This window comes from Ambystoma mexicanum, chromosome 4q (assembly GCF_040938575.1).
Source record: "Ambystoma mexicanum isolate Mex_15411 chromosome 4q, UKY_AmexF1_1, whole genome shotgun sequence".
In the NCBI taxonomy this organism is placed as follows: domain Eukaryota; kingdom Metazoa; phylum Chordata; class Amphibia; order Caudata; family Ambystomatidae; genus Ambystoma; species Ambystoma mexicanum.
The window spans coordinates 1,286,197,890-1,286,224,321 of record NC_090928.1 but is presented as its reverse complement, the minus strand read 5'-3'; the positions used below and the strand labels follow the sequence as shown (position 1 = coordinate 1,286,224,321).

The 26,432-nt window shown below is 47.9% G+C and overlaps 1 protein-coding gene across 7 annotated transcripts in view; it reads left to right on the top strand.

Annotated features, from left to right (window-relative positions):
- KLHDC3 (kelch domain containing 3) overlaps nucleotides 1-26,432 on the top strand; it is a 697,617-nt gene that overhangs the window by 637,035 nt on the left and 34,150 nt on the right. For 6 of the 7 annotated variants that reach the window (XM_069608908.1, XM_069608907.1, XM_069608906.1 and 3 more), the window contains exons 10-11: nucleotides 20,757-20,830; nucleotides 23,690-23,768. In XM_069608908.1, coding sequence (XP_069465009.1) covers nucleotides 20,757-20,830; nucleotides 23,690-23,768 — 153 coding nt within the window. Of the gene's footprint in view, nucleotides 1-20,756; nucleotides 20,844-23,689; nucleotides 23,769-26,432 lie in introns of those variants that run through there. The other variant, XM_069608911.1, reaches the window with a different exon arrangement.

The following is a 26,432-nucleotide window of genomic DNA, read 5'->3' as shown; positions in this document are numbered from 1 at the left end:
AGTAATTGAACAACTCAGCACCATGAAACTACGACAACTAGTCAAAGGAGCAACGCACTCGGCAGGCCACACCCTAGATGCAATTTTCGCCAAACAAAAACTCATCACCACAGCAACCTCTGATACAAATTCTATGGAGCGACCATCTCATCATCCCATTCGTGATCACTCTGCCTACCCAAGCCTACATCCAACACCCGAAACTCACAACCACCACCAAAAGAAACTGGAAACACGTCAAAAAAAGCAACCTATTTGAACAACTGGAATTAACGAAACCCTCAACTACAGAACTAGAGCTAGCGGACCTAGACGGCAAAGCAGAGATACTGCGCAAATGGATCGCAGATACGATAGACCAGTTTGCCCCGGAAAAACCGTTCACCCCATCAAAAAAAAAGAGCAATGGCAAAATGGTTCACCCCACTATTAAACGACATGAAAAAGGAAAACAGAAAGATGGAATTGGAATGGAGGAAAGAATACAACCCAGGGAAAAAAACACTGTACCAGAAACAAATCCGTGCATACAAGAATGAAATTCAAAAGGCAAAGAAAAGACATTACGATGACAGAATCAACAATGCCATCAACACACAAAAAGAAATGTTTAGCATCATTGAAGAAATGATAAACCCACCAGGCTGTGATAACACCCCAACCCCCTCAGAAAAATTATGCAACGACCTGGCAGATCACTTCAAAAAAGAAATCAACGACATCCGACCAACCAACCACAACATACAACCCAACAAACCCAACTGGGAACCACAACACAAACTCTGAAGCTTTCCTGAAATATCAGCAGAGGTATTCGCAATACTGGTTAAACGAAGCAAGAAAGCGGGATCACCCATGGACCCATGTCCCCCAGACATCTACAAATCAATCCTCGCGCAAGGATCGCCAGCAGAACACTACAGAAACCTTCTAAATCTATCGCTATCAACAGGGACTGTACCGAAGATCTTCAAATCAGCATGCATCAAGCCACTCTTTAAAAACAAAAGTGGTGACGTAGATGACTTTCCAACTACAGGCCGATCTCTAACATCCCCTACCCAGCGAAATTTCTAGAAACCTACGTATATCAACTAACCCAAGAACGCATAGAAAAACACCACCTGCTGAACTAAACTCAAATCGGTTTAAGACCAGCGAGAGGAACGGAAACAGCACTACTATCCATCTGGGACGACCACAAAACTAACGCAGACTCAAACACTACTTCAGCCCTTATTCTGCTTGACCTCTCCGCAGCCTTCGACACAGTTAGCCACGACACCCTGACCAAAAGACTAGAAGACCTAGGCATAACAGACACAGCACTACGCTGGACCAAATCATTCCTAACAGACAGAACAGAAACCGTATGGATAAAATCTTTCAAATCCACTCCACGAGTTAACGATAGTGGAGTACCACAAGGATCCTCACTATCCCCACTATATTTCAACATCTACCAGACCCCGGTCATCAGAACCTTCAAAAAATCAAACATTACATGTTACAACTACGCAGATGACACTCAGATCCTCTACAAAATCAAAGATATCGATGCCGACCATTCAACCCTTACCGACTGTCTAAAAGAAGTCTTCGACTGGATGGATGCCAACAACCTGAAAATCAACCCAGGAAAGGCAGAAATCATGATCGTATCCAAAGACCAAGAAAACAAAACCACCATCCCATGGCCCACGGAAATGGGAAACGCACCAACACCATCAAAGGTAGTAAAAAATCTGGGAGTCCTAATGGACAACAACCTAACCCTGGAGCCACAAATAAATGCAACAGTGAAGAAATGTTTTTTCCTCCTCCGTACGGCAAGAAGAATTCTACTTTTCCCCTCCTTCGCGCACAAAACATTCACTATCGTCGCCCTAATCATGTCTAAAATAGACTATGCAAACAGCCTCTACCTCGGAATACCTGAATACCTCCTGAAGAAACTGCAACAGATCCAAAATGCAGCAGCAAGACTACTCCTCAAACTATCCAGAAGAGATCACATCACTCCAGCCCTAAAAACCCTACACTGGCTCCCAGTTAAACATCGCATCACCTTCAAAACAAAGTGCAGAACGCGCAGGGCAATCAGCGGACAAGGAGCAGAATTCCTACAAAAGAAAATAACAGTCTACAAACCGAGACCCCTCCGATCGAGCAACGAAATCCACCTGGAACTCGAGCCATACCTCAAAAAAAACTTGGAGGCACCTCCTTCTACCACTTAGCCGCAAAAACCTGGAACAACATCCCAAAGGAAATAAGAAACACTAAAGATGACCTAAAATTCAGAAAATCACTAAAAACCTGGCTCTACAACACCACAGAATAAACCTGGAAAACGAAACTGGTAAAAAGGATAACTAAACCGAAAAGACACGGACATCCCTGACCGGGGGAGAGTAAAGCCCACAGCAGCTGGACGGGTGACATAGGATAGACAGGAACACAGGCGGCACGCACAGAGACGGAGTCAACCAACCCAGACAATTTCGCCCACCCCTTAATTTAATTACCGCCAGGTACCACATTGGTGTGGAATTATCGAGACATCGGCAATCTCCCCACTGCCTGAGAGGTTGTCATTGGCAGATGCACTGGCCACTAGAGGCTAGAGGATAAGGTGAGCTATGAGAGAGCATGTTAGTGGCGGGGACTAGTGGAGTTTGGAACCTGTATGCCAGTCAGACCCAGATCAGGACAGAGCCGCAACAGGGGAGACTACGCAAGCCGAGCGCTTCAATTCAAGATAGAGACGCAAACTAACCAACCCCACTAACAATTTCCCTTTCTGCATACACCTCTCAAACTCCAAACCAAACACAACCAAAACCTACAGCACAACAAACCGCACAAACCTCACTACATTGCAACAACAAAACAAAATCACACATAGCCTTGCACAACAGTACACGACAACTACCGGCCGCAAACACCCCAGGCCCAGCCAACGGACCCACCGGGCTGAGGCTGCCAACAGCACATCACTGCTCTCTTGCACTTTTCCTGCTTCCTCCCACTAACTCAACCTCCCCTCCTCTTTCAGAGCCGCCAGAGCGCCAAGGGACCACTACGGTGGTGATAGTGCACGGGACAAATTTCCTTTAAGATTAACATTAACTGCTGCCTGGCACACGCAAGATGTAGTGGATATACATTTATATTTCTGATGCTTGTGAATCTGCTTAGAATCACATGCTATGCATATAGTCTGACATCTAATGGTAATCGCGGAGTATTGCATCTTTCTTTCGAAGTTCGAAAGTGGACGTCGACATGGACGTGACTCTTTAACACTATCCCTAACATGACGTGCAGTGTACCCAAATCCCCTCGCGCGTCGAGGTCACTCAGATTGTTTTTTCCGCCAACCGAGTTGGACGCCTAATGCGGAGTTCGCAAGAGTTAATATTGCTTACTTTGTCCCACGCCCTACCGTCGTCTAGTCTCCCGACAACTGCCTCATGGGCTTCCTGCCGCCAAAGACATCCACAACTGCTCGACGACTGTCGACCATGTGGCCTCGGCCTTCCGGCCATTCCCTTACAGTAGGGAGAGTGGGGCCCTGAGTTTAGTCTTCTTCAAGAATGTATTTCTTTTTCCCTTCTCTTTCTCTATTTCGTCTGACTACTGTCACCCTCTGTCATGGGACACCCTTTAAATATTGCCCGTCATGTAATGGCAAGTTTCTGTGGAAGGACACCCATCACTGTTGCAATCAGTGTCTGCCTCGAGACCATGATGAGTGCTCATGCAAGTCCCGCAAGCTCTTTCAACTGAAAATGTTCAAGGACAGGCAGACTAAATGGTGGACGGCCTACGCGATGCATGCCAAAAACCATTCCCCCATTGGTGCTGTCACTTCGGACGAGGAATCCATCGGCAGCCATGGCTCCAAATTGGAAGCCATCGACCTTTCGGCAGATCCTTCAGGTTCCCAGATGCCCGTCAATGACCCTCCGACAGACGGGCCACTGGCTCTGTTATGGGGAGTTTGCACCCCGGCAACAAGGGCACACACGCACCACAAATACCTAAATACACAACCCCCAAAGCCTCCTCGACAGACATCGAAGAAGCGCGCAATGCCAACAGGGCTGCCGGAAACTTCGGCGCCTCGCGAACCTCGTGGTTTGGCGCCCTCCACTCAGCAGTCTTCGCCGCATGCGACCGGGCTTTCTTCTGGAAAGGGTGCCAGCCCAGAAAAACACACGGTCACCGACACACCATACAAGGGTACGCAAGCACCTAAGGCATCGGAGTCATCGACCACGACGGCGCCATCAGTCGCGTCAATCTTCCATTCAGCCACCAAAAATCCACAAAAGCCTCACAGCTATTATTTCGGCAGCTACAGAACACAAGGCCCCCCCCCTCTCATCGAGAGTAGTAGTCTGAAGCCCCCCAGCCTCTCTCGAAGGTCTTATTAGGAAAATCTCCCCCTTCTGGGCAATCCTTTCCACCTACAGACCCTTCTGCATCTTCCCTTTGGACTAGAGAGATATTTGAAAACGTTATGGACAAAATGGCCCAATTTATTGACTGTTCAGACAAATATATCACTCTCAAAAGACCTAGGGAAGAGGACTTCTGCCCATTCCACACAAATTGCAGACTTTTCTCATCTCTGCACAAGGCCACCAAGAGCATATTGTGGATGTTTCAGAGTAGGAGGATACCTATGAGGACATTAATCTATTTGCTCAGGACACAGCTGACCAAGACTGGGATCGGGATCAGTCAGGAAATCAGGGCCCTTGGCTATCACCAACACATACCCCTGACCCGGACATCATTTGTCTAGATCCCCCTTCTTCGCCTCCATAAAGGGAGTCGTCACCTGTGGATGACCAAATGTTATTCAATGCCATTTTAAAGAGGGTGGCTTATCATTTTGAGATTGCAATACATGAGGCAGCGCCTGACTCTAAATTTGTTGAGGATATCCTCAGGGAGAAGCCTCCAAATAGTCAGGCCATCTCTTTACTGGATTCTATAAAGAAGCGCCTAGCTCCTTTGTTGTCACCGTCCCTCAAACGGGCGGTCAACCCTCAGGTTGAAAAATGATTCTGCCCACCTCCTTCCAAACCCCAGGGTCATGCCACACTGGATTCCCTGGTGGTTACAACCACTAGAAAGATGGCAGGGTTCCACTGCCCAATGCAGAAGCCCATTCAGATAAGGATTGTAAGAAACCTTGTGCCCTCGGAAAACGAATCACTGCCTCTGCTGCCTATTCAACTACTATCGCTAACAATACAACTCTCCTGGAAAGCTACAGCGATGTCCGATGGGGCCTGATCTAGGATGGCCTTCAAGAGGTCTCAGAGCCCACCCGATCACGCCTGCTGGCAGTCATGGCTGAGGGCCGACGGGTTACCCACAACATATTAAAAATTACTCTGGACTCTTCTGAGACTGCTGGACGCACTCTAGCCCAGGGGACTTTACTCAAGAGACACGCCTGGTTGAACTCCGGCTTTAAACCAGAAACTCAGGCCTCTCTTATTAATAAACCAGTCGAGGACTCCAACCTTTTTGGGAAAGCTGTCGATGACGCCCTTGAGACTGCCAAGAATGAGCACAAAACGTTTAAATCACTCAGCCAGATTACGGCCAAGCCCTTCCACCAACGTGGAAGCTCTAACTCCCGCTGTTCCTTTCATGGACAATCCTTTTCCCGGTCTCCCTATGGACAATATGGCTCAGGAAGTACCCCCTGGTCCTCCGGCCAAGGCTCTTCCGTTAACACTCCGTATCAACAGTGAGGTACTGGTAGAGGAAAGGGCAGAGGTAGGAACTCTACTCCTAAAGGCTCCCCAGCCTCCACCTCAAAGTGACTCGCCGGTTCGGGTCACCTCCCCTGCTTCCCCTTTTTTCTGCTGACGAGGTTTCGAGACAAGTCCGATCTATGAAAGTCTCGTCTAAACAGGTCCACCCCTGTTCCTCCAAAACTATCAAGGACCACATCGACTCCTTGGCTCCTGCCCTGGCTGATTTCTGCAATCACTCCTTCGCCTCTGGAGTCTTCCCATCCCCCTCAAGCACTCCCTTGTGCTCCCCCTTCTTAAGAAACCCTCTTCCGACCCCTCCTGCCCGGCTAACTATCCCCCAATCTCCATCACTCCCTTCCGGGCAAGCTCCTGGAGAAACTGGCCATCTCCCAGCTTAATCTCCATGCTGAATCTGTTGGTAGTCTTCATGACCATCAGTCTGGCTTCAGAGCTGCCAGAAAGACGGAAACTGCTCTCCTGAACATCCGCGAGGACCTGCTCTCTAACCTTGACTCTAACACCCCATGTGTTCTCATTTTGCTCGATCTCTCTTCTGCCTTTGATACTGTCAACCACACCATCTTGCTCAACCGTCTCCGTGATAACCTGGGTATCACTGGTCAGGCTCTGGCGTGGCTGACCTCTTTCCTCTCCAATCGACCCTCCCAGGTCCAACTGCGGTCCTTCCTCTCTGACATTTTTTTCTCTACCTGTGGTGTCCCCCAGGGATCTAACCTCTCTCCCTGGCTGTTCAACCAGTATCTGGCACTTCTTGCTCACCGCATCGCCGCTCTCGGCCCCAACTTTCAGTGCTATGCGGATGAATGCTATGCTCATTTTCAGGCTACCCTCGGCCTCCTCTTCCCCTTCCCTCATCTCGGATTGTCTTTCTGCTATCCATGAATGGTGTGCCGCCAACGACCTCTGCCTTAATGCCAGTAAGACTGAGATTTTCCTCATCGGCACACCCCCTCCCTCCTTCCCTGCAGCTCTCTGGCCGGCCTCTCTTGGCCCTCTTCCTGCTCCTACCTGCAAGGCAAAAAACCTCAGGGTCATCTTCGACTCCACACTCTTTCTCTCCTCACATATCTGAAGTCTCTAAGAAGTCACACTACTAGCTACACCTCCTCAGACGTATCCTTCCTTTCCTCTCCTTCCCCCAGAAGCTCAGTGTCTCTAGAGCCCTGGTTCTCTCAAAGCTGGACTACTGTAACAGCCTCTTTCTAAATCTGCCTGCCTCTACTCTCTGCCTTTTGCAACTCATCCAGAACAGGACTGCGAGACTTGTCCTTGGCCTCAAGCCCAGGGACCGTATCTCTCCAGGACTGAAATCACTACACTGGCTCCCAGTGACTGCGAGGATTAAGTTCAAAACCCTCTGCATTGTCCACAAGGCCTTCTGGGGCTTGGGGCCTGAATACCTTCAACTCTCTCTTCCTAAATATTTTCCTTCTCGAGCTCTTCGCTCATCCGCCTCCAACTCCCTCAGGGTCAGCCGCTTCTCCAAGCAACGAGTTGGGGGTAGATCTCTCTCGGCAGCAGGGGCCTCCCTCTGGAACAGCCTTCCTGCCTCCCTGAAACTTGAGAACCATCTCCGGTTCCGGAAGCACCTCAAAACCTTCCTCTTTGCCTCCGCTTTCTCTCCCCCTCTCCCCTGCTAAAATCACTGAAAGTGCACTGAATCTGCAATCGGGCCACTCGCCGATCTCGGTCCTTGGCCCAGCCACTCTACCCTGCACTGCCTCCCCGGCAACCCCTGCACTGCGGGACTGTCTCTGTATCCCTACAGCCTCTCCTCCGAGCACTTGTCTGCACTTACCTTGCACTTGCCACCAGCTGGCCCTTATTATTTATCTTGTATTCTACTAACCCTGTACTGCACTTTCCCCTCTCCCTTTCCCTCTGCACTTTTCCCCTCCCCTCTACCCTGCACTTGCGCGATCTGAATGACACCTGGCCTAGTAGGATCGTTGTCTCTCCCCTTGTCCCCCCCTGCCTCGTCGCGCCTTGAAACACTTGTGTATAGGCGCGTTACAAATGCCATATGATATCATTTATATCATATCACAGACGCATCTGACGGGAATGGGGGGGGGCTCACCTCCGTCAGACGGCGCACAGCGTGTGGTCCCCAGCAGTAGCATCCAATCACATAAACTTGTAACTGCTAGCATTGTTCAAGGCCTTGAAGGCCTTCCAAGCACACCTTCAGGGGAAGACCGTTCTAGTCCTCACGGACAGTACTATGGCCATGTATTATTTGAACAAACAAGGGGGAACTCTCTCTCTAGGGCTGTCCAAACTGTCCCAGTACATATGGAAGTGGGCTCTCAAACACAAGATGTTACTCCTGTCACAACATGTTTCAGGGGAACTCAATCTTCTGGTGGATGTACTCAGCAGAGACTGCTCTCTACCCGTGGAGCACGAGTGTGGACTTCAGGAGGAAAATGTACTCAACGTCTTTGCAGATTGGGGCTTCCCAGAGCTTGACTTTTTCGCCACTCTGAAGAACGCCCAATGCCCATCTAATGGTAATGTCAGATTACGCCTCCAGGTACCCTCAGAACCGTTCCAAGGGGAACAGTCTCTGGATAACATGGTCAGGGAAATGTGTCTCCGCTTTCACCTAACCCCCCTACCCTCCCGATTCCCCTCCTCAACATAATAGTGCTCAAGATGCACGAAAAGCCAGTCAGGATGATTCTGGTGGCCCCTATGTCGGCCTGCTAGCCTTGGTTCTCCCATCTCGTGGCAATGCCAGTCTCCCCTCCCAGGAAGCTGCCATTTCCATACAACATTCTGTCTCAAGACCAGGGGATAGACTACATCCATACCCTCAAACACTCATCTTAGCAGACTGGCTCCTGTGGTCATGCACCTCCAACTCTCTCAAAGATGTATTGACATACTCACAGAAGCAGGGATACCTAACACCAGGCATTGCTAGTGCAGCAAATGGAAGTGCTTAATAATCTGGTGTAATGGCAAGGACATCAATCCAATTGAATGCACACCAACACATATTGTCCTGTACCTAACCCACCTGTTAGATTCAGGTCTGATTTTCAATTCTCTAAAGATCCACTTAGCGGCGCTTTCGGCGTGCTCCACGTCCCAAAGCAAGGTTTTATGGTGGAAAATTCCATTAATTGAAGCATGATTTCAAACCCAGCTCCCGGGTAGGACCTGAATGATGTTCTTACAAGACTAATGGGGCCTCTCTTTGAACCAATGCACAAGGCTAGCCTTAAAGCACTGACCTACAAGACGCCTTCATGATGGCGATCACCTCTATAAGGAGAGTTAGTGAACTTGAGGCCCTTTCAGTTCATGACCCGTTCATCACGATTCACAAAGATAAGGTGGTTTTGCGCACACACCCATGCTTTGCACCTACATTTATCTCAGTTCCATGTAAACCAATCCATAGAACTACCCACCTTTTTTTAGAACCCCAATAACGTGGCGGAAAGAAGCCTCCACACACTGGATGTGAGGAGAGCGGTTATCTACTATCTGGAAAAGACAAAGCCACTAAGGAAAACAAAGCAGTCTTCGTTTCAGTTGCAGCTGGTAGAGAAGGGGACCCTGTCTCTAAATCAGCAATTTCTAAGTGGATCATAAACTGCATCACACTGAGTTTCTCGCTTGCCAAGAGAGATCTACCCTTCATGCCTAGAGAACACTCTGATGGAGGCATAGGGGCTGCCATAGCATTAATTGCAAATGTTCCTCTCGAGTCCATTTGCAACTATACACACCTTTACACAACACTACTGCCTAGATGCACACTCTAGGTCTGATTCTCAGGTGAGACCAGTGGTGCTAAGACATCTCTTTGCTACTGTTCCTTCGCACATCCCACCACCATCTCTGGGTACTGCTCGCTAGTCTATGCAAAGCATGTGATTCTATGCAGATTCACAAGCATCAGAAGACATGCATTACTCACCGTAATAGTATTTCTGATGATTGTATCTGCTTAGATTCACATGCCCCCTCCCTTGCTCCCCTTGTGAAGTAGTAGGAACATAGACCTCTTACACCTTCTCTCTTCTGTACTCACTCATGCTGACTGTAAGGCTCTCACGGCAGAAAAAACACAACCAGAAGGACCTCGACACGCGAGGGATTTTTGGGTACACTGCACGTCACGTTGGGGATAGTGTTAGTCACGCCCATGTCAAAGTCCCCTTACAATCTTTGAAAGAAAGATGCGATACTACGCGATTACCACTAGATTTCGGACTAGATGCACAGCATGTGAATCTAAGCAGATACAATCATCAGAAATACTATTACGGTGAGTAATGCATTTTTTTAATATATATATATATATATCTCTTTCCTTCGCTAAAATCATGTCTAAGTGAATGTATGACTGATGGGGATTCTGGAAAAAGGTGGTTGTTGTATTTATAATTTTGAAACTGACTGTCAGTGATATGTTGAGCTTAGTAAATACAAATTATAATGGTGCAATCCCTTGGTAAATGTGGTGTGAATCCGGCCCAAAGTCTCTTATTTGTTTATGCTGCGCCCTCCACATGTCCACCAGATTGTGCGATTCAAGCATTTCTTGTATCCAACCCGCTCCTCCGTAGCATCTGCTTGTGGATTCATTGCTGTATTTAGTCCCCTCCCCATATCCGTGTTGTGTGTGTCGTATGAAGAATATGCCGGGCTCATGTATTCTATGGTTCATGAGTAACATCTGTTCCATGTCATTCCCCACATATTAGGAAATATCTGCCTTATGGGCCAGCTACGGTGCGTGCCACTAAGAAACTGACCATGGTATATATGGGAGTCGCCCCTCCCTCAGATGCACATTCCTCTCCTGCATGGTGAACAAGTACCCACCCAGGGTCTCAGTGGCCTGCTCTTTTTCCGGAGTCAGATGGGTTTCTTGGATTATATCAATTCCACTACCCCAGCTCTGGTGCTCCCCTAGAACCTTCCAGATGTTGGACCATGCTGTTTAATCAGTTAACACTTAGAGTAATTACATTTAACGTCGCCATCTTGGTGGTTTGTAATGTAGGGAGAGAGAGGGAAATGGGACCGGCAGATGGTTAAGGGAAGGCATTTCGTGCTTATAATTAGGACCCTGCAGTACTTTACATTTTCCCCTTTTAATTGAACAGATGTCTACATGTGGGTAGCCTCAGCTGGGCATACATCACCAGCTCTGTCTGGCTTATATTCAACGAAAGACATTGTTAAAGGGATGTTATGGTTCTAAGTAAAACCAAAAACCCAAGAAATGTGCCTATTATGGTAAGCTAAGCAACCATAACTCGCGCCGCCACCGTGCACTGCTAAGACTAACACCCAGAACATGAAAGGTGACATCTAGAGAAAAAGAAAAAAGCACCAACTATTTTCTGTCTGGTATTCTTCTCTCTAATATACATTAAATGGATGATGGTGTTTAACTATGCACAGTCTCTGCAATACCCTGTCTTGCCCATGTCTTATTAGAACAACTGGATTGCACATGCCCACCATCACATGAAACAGCCCTTCTACTCTTTTGACTGTTCTGTTTGGAATACTCCCTCATTGCCGGCTTTAAACCATTCACACATATATCCACCAATAACTTAAAAAACTCTACATAAAGCCTATCAACATATTAGAATTCCACCCGCAAGCTGCCATTTAATGTTCTACAAATCTTTTGCATCTGCATTTCCCATACTTATACCAAAACATCATACATAGTGCTCCTATACATGCACAGTGCTCCTATACATGCACATATGCATTGTGCAGTGGGAGAACGCCATCAATAAAAGGGGCAGTATGGATGCACACGTGCTCATGGAGCCCAGGAGGGAGACCACTAGCTAACTGCTGAGGCACAGGAGTCCCAAGGGTGGGGTACATCTTAACTGTAACGTCCCTTTAGCAGTGTTTTTTCTCTGTCAATTGAATAGATCTGTATAAGTGAAAATGTTTCATAATGTTGTATCACCATATAGAAGTAATTAATAATTCCTCTTTTAACATATATTAAACAACTATAAACCTCCTTTAACAAACATTTTTTGCAGCGCAGCCTTGTGTGTCATTATCAGCAGTGCATACCGGGGAAACAAGTCATTGTTCAATTGCTTAGTGCATGAGGCTCGACCATGACCCCCATCCCCATTATCCACTGCACCTACCCAGAATCCTATTTCAGTGTCCACTATACCCTCCTAATGTGGCCAGTGCTCATGGCTTGCATGGGCAATCTTCACAATCCTTGGGGCATGGGCTTCGGCAGTGTCGCATACCCCCATCGGCAAATCAGAGTAGACATTTGTCCTTGCCAAACTGCCCTTCCAACTCGAAATGGAAAATACACCTTTTTAAATTGTTTCCTACATACAAAAAGAAACTTGCCTGGAAGGACTTGCACCGGGTGTGCAACCTCGGTCTTCCAAGGGATCACAATGAGGGCCACTGTAAAGCTTGCAAGCTTTTTAAGCCCAGAACCATAAAGGATTGCATAACAAAGCGCTGGGCCCACCACGCCATGCAGGCCGAAGCTGCCATAGACGTGGAGGGTGCTTCTAGCCACGGCAGCATCAGTATCTTCAGTGACAACAGCAAAAGGGAACCATCGAATTCCCACGTGCAAGGCCCGACCCCACCAGGCAGGCCAGCAGTGCTGTTACAGGGACGACGCCCGGTGGCACCAGCACAGACGAGACCCCTCGCGCTAAACACACAACCCAAGGCCATGAGTAGACGTCAACACTGACTACATGGGCACACACGCCGTCGAGTGGAAGCTCCACCAGTTACCTGTCCTCTGGGCCTTCACGTTCGCCTCATGACAGACCTCTGAAATCGAGAGAAAAATCTAATTCGGACACTGTGTCTAAAACTACTGCCGAAAACCGTAGGGGAAAGACGCAGCGCTGGCACGACCACTCGCCGAAAACGACAATCGACAGAGACATCGAAATCAGCTAAATCCCCTTGGACCTTGTGAAATTGTCTCATCTAGTCAAAAAACATGTCCCAGAAATGCCTCTGAAGAGGCGAACATCGAAACACCACACATCGAAGACCCACAAATTCCATAGGGAGAAGGAGACCGTTATCCAAGCGGAGTTAACATTATCTGAAGCAATGAGACACAAGAGGCAGCCTACACCTGAACTACTTCCCACTCTTTCAACCATCCCAAGTTCATCGCAGTGGTCTGCAGAAGATATAGACAGTCATTAGGTGCATGTCCTTATGGCCAACTTTTTTGATAGACGCCCTCGGGTCCTAGAAAATCTCCAGAACATGCCTCCAGCTAGTGGGGCGACACTGTCCCAATCCCCTGCATAAAGAGCCCAGGCAGAATCGCTACAAGCAGCCACTCCTCAGCAGGAACCATGCCAGCTTGTACACTATGACCCCAACCAAAGCTTCCTGGACACTGGAGCATATACAGATTCAGAGGGCAGGGGGACATCGGGGAGAGGGACCACTATCATGACAACGAACAGGAAGACTCTCCAGTAGGAGAACGTATAACACACTTCACCCACGTATGGCAGGAAATAACCAGAGACAAGTGGGTGCTTTCAACCATGGCAGACGGTTAATGTGTAGAGCTGCTACAACAACCCTCCAACCATCCTCCCAGACAAAAGACGACCACAAAGGAAGACCAGTGCATAATGCTGGAAGAGGCAAAAGCGCTGCTGTTAAAGGACGCCGTCGAAATCGTCCTGGCGAACCAGGTAAACAAGGATATTTATTCAACTCACTTCCTTGTGCCCAAAAAATAATCTAACAGTGCGCCCTGTATTAGATCTGCGCCCTGCAAACACCCATGTCAAGCCACAAAAATTCAGCATGACAACGCTACAGGAATTAATCCCACTGCTAAAGCAAGGGTACTACATGGCAACCTTGGATATGAAAGATGGCTATTTTCATATTTCAATGTTCCCAGCGCACAGAAGGTTCTTGCGTTTCAAGATATCAAACCAGCACTACCAATTCAAGTTGCTACCCTTCGGCATAGCATCCGTTCCAAGGTATTCACCAACGGACTGGCGGTGGTGGCAGCGCACCTGCACAGGGAGGCAATCCCTGTGTACCCTTACCCAGACGACTGGCTGATCACTGGGGAGACACCCCAAATTTGCAAGCAAAATAGCCAAAGAACGATCAACCTTCTTTTCCAATTGGGTTTCTCAATCAACGAGAAAAAGTCAAGCCTTGTTCCAAACAAGACCAAACAGTTCTTAGGAGCTGTCATAAAAATAGAGGAAGGTCTAATCTTTCCTTCGGAACATACTACTGCAAATACCGCAGTATCAAGCCGGTCACCAGATAACCGTACGCAAAGCTATGCATTTGCTCGGCATGATGGCATCTTCCATTTTACCTGGTCCCACATGCACGTTTGCGCATGCGCCTGATGCAGGAGTGGTTGGCGAAACAGTGGTCTCAGGCAAGCGGTCAGTGGGAGGATCTAGTGGTCGTTTCGCCAACACTAGTACATGCTCTGCGCTGGTGGACAAAGGAGAATCTGTTGAAAGGAAAACTCTTCCACGACCCAGTGCTGCAAGCGATCGTTACAACAGACTCTTCCCTCTCTGGGTGGGGGGTGGGCGGCACCATCACCTTCATCTCACAGTGCTTGGTACGTGGACTCAAATCACAGCACAGAACCACATAAACCTGCTGGAACTTCTAGCAGTACTCAAAGCGCTTCAAGCCTTCGAAGCACATCTGACAAAATCAGTCGGTACAAATTCTCACAGACCACACCTCTGCACTGTTCTACACCAACAAGCGGGGGGCACACATTCTCCAAATGTGTCCAAGCTAGCACAGAAAATATAGAAATGGGCACTCAAATGGGGGATGTTCCTGACTTCCCAACATGTTCCAGGGGACCTCAACACTCTAGCGGACTTGCCAACCAGAGATCCCCTTCTAGAAGACGATAAGTGGAGACTTGTTCGCCACAAGCGAAAACAAGCAATGCCCAGACTTCGCGTTCAGGTTTCCCCAACCAGACTCCAAGGGGAATGCCCTATGGATGAACTGGTCAGGGAAATTTGCCTACGCTTTTCCCCCCAACTTCACTAATGAGCAGGGTGATGAACAAGATTCACAGGGAAGAGAGGACGTTAGTCCTAATTGCTCCCAGGTGCGCGAGACAACCTTGGTATCAACATTTGCGCAAACTGGCAATGTGCGATCTGATCAAGCTCCCGTGGGCCAACTTGCTTTTCCAGCACGAAGGGACAACACTACACCCTCAACCTCACTCACTGGACTTGGCAGCATGGCTCCTGAGGTCATAGAGTTTGGACATCTTAATTTACCTCAAAGCTGTATGGACATCCCCAAGGAGGCACGTAAACCAAACTCCAGACACTGTTATGGGACAAGTGGAGGAGATTTGTAATTTGGTACCAGTCAAACAAATAAACCCAATAGAATGTACTCCAACTTGCATTCTTCATTACGTGCTCCACTTGTTAGACTAAGGGTTAGTTTTTAACTCTATAAAGGTTCACCTGCTGGCTCTAAATGCACACACCACCTCTCACAGTAAAGTATCATGGTGGAAGGTTGTTGTCATTAAGGCATTTATGGAGGGAGTAAAAAGGCTCCACCCTCCTATATCATACCCACCGCAGGGTTGGGACCTCAACATAGTACTTGCAAGGACACCCCTTTGAGACTGCATAAGTCAAGCCTTAAACACCTCACATATAAGATGGCTTCCATGGTGGCCATTACCTCCATAAGGAGAGTCAGTGAACTTCAAGTATGGTCAGTGCAAGATCCTTTCTTTGTTATCCACAAAGACAAATCGTTATTAAGAACGCTCCCTAGATTTTCACCTAAGTTCATTCAAAAATTCCACGTAAACCAATCCATTGAGCTTCTGGCCTTCTATCAGAACCCAACATGCTCAGCTGAGAAGAAACTCCATACACTAGATGTAAGAAGGGCAGTCCTTTACTATGCAAACAAGACCAGTCCGCTCAGAAAAACAGATCAACTGTTTATCTCCGTAGCACCAGGCAGAGAAGGAGACTGCATTTCCAAAAATGCCATGTCCAGATGGATAGTCAGATTCATAGAGCTCTGCTACTCTTTATCAAGCAAAACACTGCCCTTCACACCAAGAGCTCACTCCACAAAGGGTACAGGAGCTACTCTGGCTTTTATCGCAAACGTCCCGCTGGACACCATTTGCAATGCAGCTACATGGAGATCAGTATACACCTTCACTGCAAGCAGCTCTAAAACATCTATTTTCCGCTGTACCGTCTCACAGCCCACCACCTTCTGTGGTGCTCGCTAATCTGTGCATAGCATGTGATCTAAGCAGATTCCACATTCCTCAGAAGGGATACATTACTCACCGTAATCGTATTTCTGATGCTTGTATCTGCTTAGCTACACATTCGCCCACCCTCCCCTTGGAGTAGAAGGTGCATAGAGGTTTTTTCTGTGCTCTATCTGATGCATATCTGCATTACTACACCTGTACTCACGCTACACTTCATGCAACCTCATGTCAGAAACAAAACAATCTGAGGGACCTCGACGCATGAAGGACCATGGGTACAGTGGACGTCACACTACGAATGTTATTACTGGCATGCCCTGTCGACGTCCCTTTTTGAGTTTTGAAACACGGCCTATGCATAAGCATGTGAATCTAAGCAGATAAAAGCACCAACGATTGCGGTGAGTAATGTATTATATATATATATATATCTGAGACTTGTGGATCTGCTTATAGAATCACATGCTTTGCATAGGCCGACATGTAATGGAAGCTGCGGAGTATTGCACATGAGGTTTTTACAAAGTCTGTAAAGGGATGTCAACAGGGTGTGACTGTAATAGTATCCCTAGTGTGACGAGGTTATAAGCCAGAAACAAAGGCAGCCCTGATCAACATGCCCATCTAGGAGGGTCTCCTCTTTGGTAAAGCGGTTAACGACCAGCTGAAAACCACAAAAAATGAACATGAGACCACCAAAACCCTTGGTCAAATTACCAACAAACCTTTCATACAGAAGGCGGTATTCAACACATGCTGAAGGTTCCGGGGTGCAAGGATTCAGCAGACCAGGCCAAGCCGGCACAAGCACGTCTAATGCCTCTTCTACTGTGACTAGGGTTGGTCGTCCTACCAGTAGCGTGGATTTCACCAGGGGAAAGGACGTGGCAGAGCTGCAGCCTCTAGGGGCACAGCAGTCCCTGTATCCAAATGACGGGCCAATCCATGTTCCCTCCCATCCATCCCCTGTCGCGGGTCGCTTGATAATTTTCGCCCAGCAATGAGAGGGAATAACGTCTGACCACTGGGTTCTAGACACAGTGGCCAAAGGATACTCCGTGAAGTTCCTAGAAACACCTCAACACCATTCACCTCGAATAGGAAGGATGTCCTCCGAACACCTCAACATCCTGCAGGAGATCGAAATTCTCCAAAAGGGAGCAATCGAACTGGTACTGTTATTGGAACAAAATCAAGGGATTTATTCAATGTACTTCTAACAATGCGCCCAGTGATAGACCTGTACCCTGCAAACACGTATGTCAAGCCCCAGGATGACAACGTTGCAGGAGGTCCTCCCACTACTGATACTAGGGCGTACATGGCAACATTGGACATGAAAGGCGCATACTTTCATATTTCAATGTTGCCAGCGCGCAAAAAATACCTCTGATTTAAATTGAGAGACGAGCACTACCAATTCAATGTGCTACCCTTCGGAATTGCATCAACCGCCAGAGTATTCACAAATGTCCTCGCAGTGGTGGCTGCCTATTTGCGAAGGCCGTCCATTCCAGTGTAGCCTTGCATAGACGACTGGCTAATTACCGGAACTCTCCCCAGAGGTGCCTTCAAAACGCACAGCAAACAATCTGCTGTTCGGATTGGGCTTTTCGATAAATGAAAAGAAGTCGAGTCTTGTGCCCAGCCAAGTAAAGCAATTTCTGGGTGCACTAATCAAAACAAACAACGGACTGGTCTTTCCCTCCGAGGAAAGGGTCTGAAATATGCTGTTTCAAACACCTCAGTATGTAGCCAGTTGTCGGGTGATAGTACGAAAAGCAATGCGCCCACTGGGAATGACGGCTTCCTGCATCTACCTAGTGCCCCATGCCAGGCTTCGCATGTGTCCAATGCAAGAATGGCTAGAAAAACAATGGTCGCTGGTAAGCCTGTTGTGGGGCGATCTAGTGGTGGTTTTGCAACCTCTGGTTCAATCGCTACAGTGGTGGAACAGAAACAATCTACTAAAAGGAAATCCTTTCCACACACCATCGATCAAGGCCACTCTTATGACAGACACATCAATGACAGGGTGGGAGGCTCACTTCCTCCACCACACAGCTCACGGCTTGTGGACACAGGTGCTAACCAGAAAGCACATCAACCTTCTGGAACTACTAACGGTTCTCAAAGCACTTCAAGCCTTCAAAACTCAATTAGCACACAAAACAGTCCTAGTCCTTGGACAGTAACGCATACATTTTTTATCTAAGCAAACGGGGGCGGGGGGTGACGACACTCTCCGGGGCTGTACAAACTAGAGGCTGTCCAAACTAGCACAGAACATCTGGCTGTACCTAGTGGCGCAACATGTTCCAGGAGAACTCAATTCAAAGCAGGAGTACAATGCTACCCTCCGAGCACAAGTGGCAACTAAACACAGAAATGCTAGATGTCTTCTCAAAGTGGGGATTCCCAGAAATAGACATCTTCGCTACCCTGGAAAATGCACAATGCCAAGATTACGCATATAGGTTTCCCCAGAAAGGATGCTAATCCTAATAGCTCCGTTGTGGGCTTGACAGACCTGGTTCTCCCACCTTCAAATTATGTCCCTGTATCTTCCCATGAAACTACCTTGTCCGGACAACCTGTGACTCTGGATCCAGGAACAATGCAGCACCCATGCCCTCAGACGCTGATCTTAGCAGCTTGGCTCCTGAGGTCATAGATTGTGGTCACCTAAACCTAGACCAAAGGTGCATGCAAATACTGCAAGAAGCATACAAGCCTAATACAAGGCGCTACTATTTTAACAAATGGAAAAGTTTTGTATTATAGTGCAGAACTCTGTCTCTTAATCCAACTGACTGTTAACCGTCCAATATAGTCCACTACCTGCTCGATCTACTTGCCTCAGGATTAGTCTTTAACTGACTCAAAGTACAACTGGCAGCTTTCTCCGCTTACACCACATCTCAAAGCAAAATTTAGTTGTGGAAGATGCCTGTGGTTCCGGCTTTCATGGATGGTGTAAAAAAACAGTACCCTCAAATATCTAATCCTACTCCCGGCTGAGACCTCAATATTGTACTCAAAAGGCTCATGGGGGCCCCCTTTGAGCCTATGCACAAGACCAGCCTTAAACACCTAACATACAAAACGGCCTTCCTGATGAGCGGTTACCTCGATCGGAAGGGTGAGTGAACTACAGACTCTATCGGTACAAGACCCCTTCGTAGTTATACACAAAGATAAGGTGGTGTTACGCACCCATCCTCGATTGTCACCAGAGTTCATATCGAATTTTCATGTAAATCAAACAATAGAACTACCTGCGTTTTTCCAAAACACGAAAAACTAAGCAGAAAAAAGCATTCATACACTTGATGTTAGGGGAGCTGTCATGGTCTACCTTCAAAAAACTAAACCGATCAGAAAAACACTGTTTTTTCGTGTCTGTAGCTGCTGGGAGAGAAGGGGACCCTAGGTCTGAAGCAGCAATCTCTAAATGGATTGTCAACTGCGTCCAACTCTGTTACTCTATTGCCAAGAGAACATTGCCATTCAAGCCTTGAGCACTCTCCACTTGAGGCACAGGGGCAACTCTAGCCTTTATATCAAATGTACCCCTAGATGCCATTTGCAAGGCTGCCACTTGGCGCTCAGTACACACTTTCACCCATCATTACTGTCTAGACACACACTCTAGGGGTAATACACAGGTGGGACAAGGGGTGCTAAAATATCTCTTTGCAGTGCTACCTTCTAACAACCCACCGCCTTCTAAAAGTACTGCTCGCTAATCTATGCAAAGCATGTAATTCTAAGCAGATCCACAAGCCTCAGAGGGATATATTACTCAGCGTAATCGTATTTCTGATGCTTGTATCTGCTTAGATACACATGAACCCGCCCTTCCTCCCCTCTTGAAGTAGAATGTGCTTGAGAAAAAAAGCATAGATCTTTCACGCCTCATGGTCTCTACCTCACTCCACGCTTACAACGTACACTCTCTTGTCAGAAACCAATAATCTGAAGGATCTCAATGCGTGAGGGAGCATGGGTACAAGTTACGACACAATAGGGATAGTATTACAGGCACGCCCTGACGACATCTCTTTTCAAACTTTGAAAAACTGTGTGCAATACTCTGCAACTTCCACTAGATGTCAGCTTATGCAAAGCATGTTAAGTCAAGCAGATACAAGCATCAGAAATATGATTACGGTGAGCTAGTGTTGTCTTCCTCTGCCCTCCCTTACTCAGTGGCTCAGTGGTCGACCATGGCATCTCCTGGAGACTGTCACCCTCCTTCCCCCCGTGTGCTTGTGTGTGGGTAAACCTACACATGTGTGGTCTTCCTTTAACTAAGTTACTCTGTGATGGACTATGGCATCTCCTGGGGGGGGGGGGTGTGTGTGTGTGTGTGTGTGTGTGTTGCTTTTTCTTTGTTTGGTGGGTGTGACAGGGATGGCTATATGAGGGTTGTGCAGGAAAGGTGGGATTCACAGGAACTCTGGGCATCTTCCTGGCAGTGACCAAGTCACACAGGAGTGTAAATGAAGTAAATTGAAAGGCTCATCATTGTTGTGGGTAATTGACGGGCCTGACAGTGGGTATATGCTTTATTTTGTTCCCATTAACTTTTAATATTATGTTTCCATCCACTGTGTGATGTTCCATTGACATGATTGTTTTCCTTGCAGCCCGTGCCCGGAGCAAGGGATGGGGGATGAATTTGACCTGATGGACCACTCGGACCTCTACATCCTGGACTTCAGTATGTGAAACGCGTGAGCCAATGAATCGCTTTCTCCAAGCGTTCGTCTGCATGATGTAGTGCGATGGTCTGGGGGGGTTGCCCAGAGCGATGCCATAGGTGTAAATTAGGTGTAAACCTTCCAGCCTTCACCTTTAGTTTTGCTTTAGTCCTGTCACCTTTGGCCCCCTGAGTGGGACGGGTATGCCCAGATGTGGGTGCCGTGCCTGCTGGGCCTAGAGAGCCAAGCTACTCCTCACTGATTTAGCCCAGTGATGCTGAAACATGTCTCGTGCAGAAGGGTTAAAACCTAGTAGTTCGGCCTGGGCTGCCCATTTGGTGTGGCACCAAGCCTGATTTGCATATGGTATTTCCCCTTTCTGTAATGGCTTGGCAAGCGAAGCACAATGGTCTGGATGGTTGCCCAGAGCGATGCCAGAGGTTAAGATTAGTTCTAGTCATGCCAGCCATCACCTCTTTTGTTTTGCCCTTGTCGCAGAGACCAGCTTTGCACTCAGTTGCACTAGGTCCTTGTTCTTTGGGACCGCAGACACTGGCTCCATCACTGCATGGCTCCCGGCTCCATGAAGCCAATCTGTGATGAACCGTTGGGCCTACCACAGTAGTGGCTAGGAATGCATCACACTTAGGCAAGGTATACGTTTTACAACTACTGTGAGCGACTGTTATTTCAAAGCCGGTAGACGCTCTCATTGCATGAATCTTTTCTCACATTTAGCAAGCCGAGAAGGAGCTATTCATCTGGTTATTAGGGTCTGGCAAGTGTCCAGAAACTGTCTGCTTGGAGGGTCTGCCCTGAATCATGCCTGCTCGTGATGATCTTTCTCTCAAGCCCTGCTTAGGTGTGGGGTTCTGGTCCAGAGTCTGTGGATCAGTGTACATGCTGGGCTAATGTGTGGGGGATCTGAGCTGGATCTGGAGCTCTATGTACATGCTGGACTTAGGTGTACTATTGCCGAGTCTGGATCACTGTGTAGGTGCTGGGGCTTAGGGGTGGGGGTTCTATTCCAGAGTCTGGATCTCAGTGTTCATGCTGGGGCTTGGGTGTGGGGTTCTATTCCAGAGTGCATCTCTGTGTACATGCTGGGGCTTAGGTTTGGGGTTCTATTCCAGATTCTGGAACTCTGTGTACACGCTGGGCTTGGTTGTGAGGGTTCTAGTCCAGAGATTGGAGATCGGTGTACTTGCTGGGCTTAGGTGTGGGCTTCTGGTCCAGAGACTGGCCTAGACTCCTCACAACTGAGCCCAGCATGTACACTGAGCTCCAGAGTCTGGAGCATAGTGTACATGCTGTGCTTGCGTGTGTGGTTCTGGTCCACAGTCGGGAGCTCAGTGTATATAATGGGCTTGGGTGTGGGGTTCTGGTCCACAGTCTGGAGCTCAGTTTACATGTTATGCTAAGGTGTGTGGTTCTGGTCCAGAGCCGGAGTCCTGCGCTCAGTGTACATGCTGGGCGTGTGTGGGGTTCTGGTCCAGAGCCTAGAGCTCCGTGTACATGCTGGGTTTAGGGGTGGGGCTCCGTTTCAGATTCTGGTGCTGAGTGTACCTGCTGGGCTTGGTTGTGAGGGGTCTAGTGCAGCGTCTGGAGCTCTGTGCACATGCTGAGCCTGGGTGTGAGGGTTGAAGTCCATAGTCTGGAGCTCTATGCACATGCTGGGCCTGGTGGGGATCTGGTCCAGGGTTTGGCGCTCAGTGTGCATGCTGCGTTTAGGTGTGGGGTTCTAGCCCAGAGTCTGGAGCTCAGGGTACATGCTGGGCTTAGGTGTGGGGAATATGGTCCAGGGTCTGGAGCTCAGTGTGCATGCTGGGATTAGGTGTGGGGTTCTAGCCCAGAGTCTTGAGCTCCGTGTACATGCTGGGTTTAGGTGTGGGGAATCTGGTCCAGGGTCTGGAGCTCAGTGTGCATGCTGGGCTTAGGTGTAGGGAATCTGGTCCAGAGTCTGGAGCTCAGTGTGCATGCTGGGCTTAGGTGTAGGGAATCTGGTCCAGAGTCTGGAGATCAGTGTGCATGCTGGGCTTAGGTGTGGGGAATCTGGTCCAGGGTCTGGAGATCAGTGTGCATGCTGGGCTTAGGTGTGGGGTTCTAGCCCAGAGTGTGGAGCTCCGTGTACATGCTGGGCTTAGGTGTGGGGTTCTAGCCCAGAGTCTGGAGCTCGGGGTACATACTGGGCTTAGGTGTGGGGATCTGGTCCAGGGTCTGGAGCCTAGTGTACATGCTGGCCATGGGTGTGAGCGGTCTAGTCCATGGTCTGGAGCACAGTGTACATGCTGGACTAGGTTGTGAGAGGTCTAGTCCATAGTCTGGAGCTCAGTGTACATGCTGGGCTTGGCGATCTGGTCCAGGGTCTGGAGCTCTGTGTGCATGCTATGCTTGCTTGCGAGGGGTCTAGTCCAGAATCTGAAGCTCAGTGTGCATGCTGGGCTTAGGTGTGGGGTTCTAGTCCAGAGACTGGAGCTCAGTGTACCTGCTGCTCTTGGGTATGGGGGTCTGGTCCAGTGTGTGTGAATCCCTGTGTAAATGCTGGGTATGGTTTTTTGCTTCCACGTTTTGGCCTTGGACATCCATGTTGGTCCCTGCTCCTAGTCTTGGTGTCTGACATTGAGTCCAGGCATCGATTTCCAGCCCTTTCTCTAGCTCTGCATGTCTTGGCCTCTGTTTGTCTTGTTCCTATTCCAGGTCTAAGTGTTGGTTGCTGGTGTGTGTTCCTTGATCGTGCTGCCGCTCTACTTGTCCAAGGCTGCTTACTTTAATCTGGGGGCCGGGGCACCGTTCTTGATTGAGTGCTCACTGGCAGAATCAATCACTGCATCACGCCTACATTGCTGACATGTAATTCATGGTGCATTTTTTATTTGTAGGTCCCAGCTTAAAGACGTTGTGCAAATTAGCAGTAATTCAACACAGCTTGGACCAGTCCGGCCTCCCTCACGATATCAGGTAGGTTTAACACACCAGGTGACTGTATCGAGAATGGTTCCAGTATTGTTTGAAATATTACCTGATCAGAATTGGATACGTATGCCTGACATACCGTGTATGACCTTGCCTGGTCTGTGAGTCTGGGATTTCCTATGGTGGTTATATATTCCTGAAGCCCTGGATTTCCCTTTGAGTTGCTTGTGACAAACTGTTCCAAAACAAGAGGATGTCCGTGGATATTGAGGGCATGGGTCTGCAACCTTTCACTTTGCAGGTGTTTTGGACTGTTAGCCCTAGACTGAACTGTCATTGGTGAATACACTTCTCAGATCTTAAACCCTACACTTAACTTCAAAACTACTCCTTTGCTCTTGACTCTGACAAACGTGACTTTTATCTCTCTCTCTCATTTCGTCTCAATCTTCTGTAAGGAACTCATGGTGGCAACACTAAAGACAGACACTGTCATGGGATTTGACCCATGTTGAATCAATAGACTGGGTAGATGTGGGGATGAGCTGTCGCCGCCCGTTATTCTATCCCAGAACAAACTAAATCAATAGACTGGGTGGATGTGGGGATGAGCTATCGCCGCCCACATTCACGCCAGAATAGGAGAACTGCGCATTTGGCATGAGACCACTCCAAAGATACAACCTTCTTGTGGGGAATTCATTTTCTTAATCCCAAAAATGGTTGCATTACCAGTACTCACCACTATCAGAAAGCCGGCGTTTTAAAACCACCAGACTTTTATGTAAAACTGAACAAATAAATCAAAACCAGACCAAGGAAAGACTTGCTAAGAGGTGGATACAATGTAAAACTATATTCTGAAATGACTTGAAGAAAGTAATTATTTAATGTATATGTAAAAATTGTCAGTTTGATTTGAATGTAGAAAACTGGGAACAAAAAGTGACATTTAGCTGAAACCTGGTTTAATGAAACTGAATTCTGCCTGACAACTACCCCCGACAGGAGTTGATACTGGATCAACAGCTGTGTTCCCAGGCCTGGCTGCCAGACCTGGCTGCATCCTGAGGTCACATGGCCCTGTTGATTAGATTAGGGGTGGAGCAGCTGGGGACTACAGGGAGTTGAACAAAGGCCTGTCCTGGACTCAGGCAAATGTTATATTGGGGGGCCGTAAAGTGGCTTCCTCTTAGGGGAAACTGGGAGGGGCAGTGCCTCTGCTAGCAGCTGAGCTTGGGGGAAGTGGATAAACCAGTTATTTCACCCTGTGATGTGGGAAGCCACACCCCTTTTTGACCAGGGCATAATTTTAAAAAGATAGATAACTCAAAGTGCGGACTTGTCAGAATTATATAAGTAATATCATTATTTTTGTGATTTTTCTGTGAACATTTTGAGATGCGTTAGGACCCTGTGGTGTATTCTGGGGGGTTGCTAGCGGAAAATAGGGTCTCACTCCAAATGTCTGCATGTTAAAAATCTGACACTTCATCAATTAATGTCCATACTCCTTGCGCACATGTGTGTAAGTTTGGGTAAATGTCCGATATTGCAAAACCAGTTAAAAAGCGCAAAATGTTGTCATTTTTTAATGCAAGCCCCCAGGAAGATCAGAGGCGGACAAGCATGGACCATAAGGAATATTGACTCACATTTCCTTCCCCCAATCATGGGAGAGGGGAGAATTGGGCCAATGACAAGTAGAGAGGGGCAGGCTTAGCTAGGCCCAGGCACACACCCATTTTCAAAACACATAAAAAGAGACTGCTGGGACAGGTAGAGACATTCAAATCCAGTTGCTGCGGAGCGTTTTGCCGGACCACACAACATCCAGAAGATACCAGTTCCAGACTGACTCCAGCTACATACTCCAGAACCTAGAACTTATACTTTAGAACCTAAATCAGAGGCCTAAAACCACAAGCTGAGTTCTCTGCAGCAGGCCTCAAATCATTGCAAGCTACTCACCGCCGGGGGAGCTGCTTGAATCCCTTGCCAAGAACTTTTGCCAGGACCAGTGCAGAGATCTAGGAGCCGTGCAGAGACCGCTGTATCCGGACAGACCAGACCAGAGATCCAGAGTGACCCAGACCGCTGTGAGCAGAACCAGAGAGCTGACCCAGATCACTGTGAAGTGCCGAGACCAGAACCGGAGTCCAGTGCAAAACCTGACCAGATACGTGGCGAGGCCTATTTCAAATTTATATTGTGAGTACCTAGCAGAACTGTGCAGAACCAATCTCTTAGTTAAAATAATCTAATCCAAACTATTTTAACCTAAGTAGAACAGCCTCCTAGAAATCGTTTCATCTGTCATTTGTAAAGCTGCACAACTGTCACCTGTCAATTCTGAAGCTGCAAGCTGTCACCTGTCATTTTGAGTTTACTTTAAATCCGAAAAACTACCTTTATTTAATCGTCCGTATCTCGGGAACCGTTTGGGATAGGAACGAAATGTAACTTTCCTCTGAAAACTTAGAATCTCAGCTTTCCATCGAACCTAGAACCGACTTGCTACTCCTTATACTTTTGCCGTAATCACGATTCACGCACTCACGAATTTTACTGCGATTTGCGATTTGGTTAAAAATCCAGCCACGTGTAACCATCCGCAGTCATTTCTTTCCTTGCTAACAATTCGTTTGCCTCTTAATCACCATCTCTGAATCATTGCTAAAGTGAGCCTGAACTCATCCCAAGTATCTC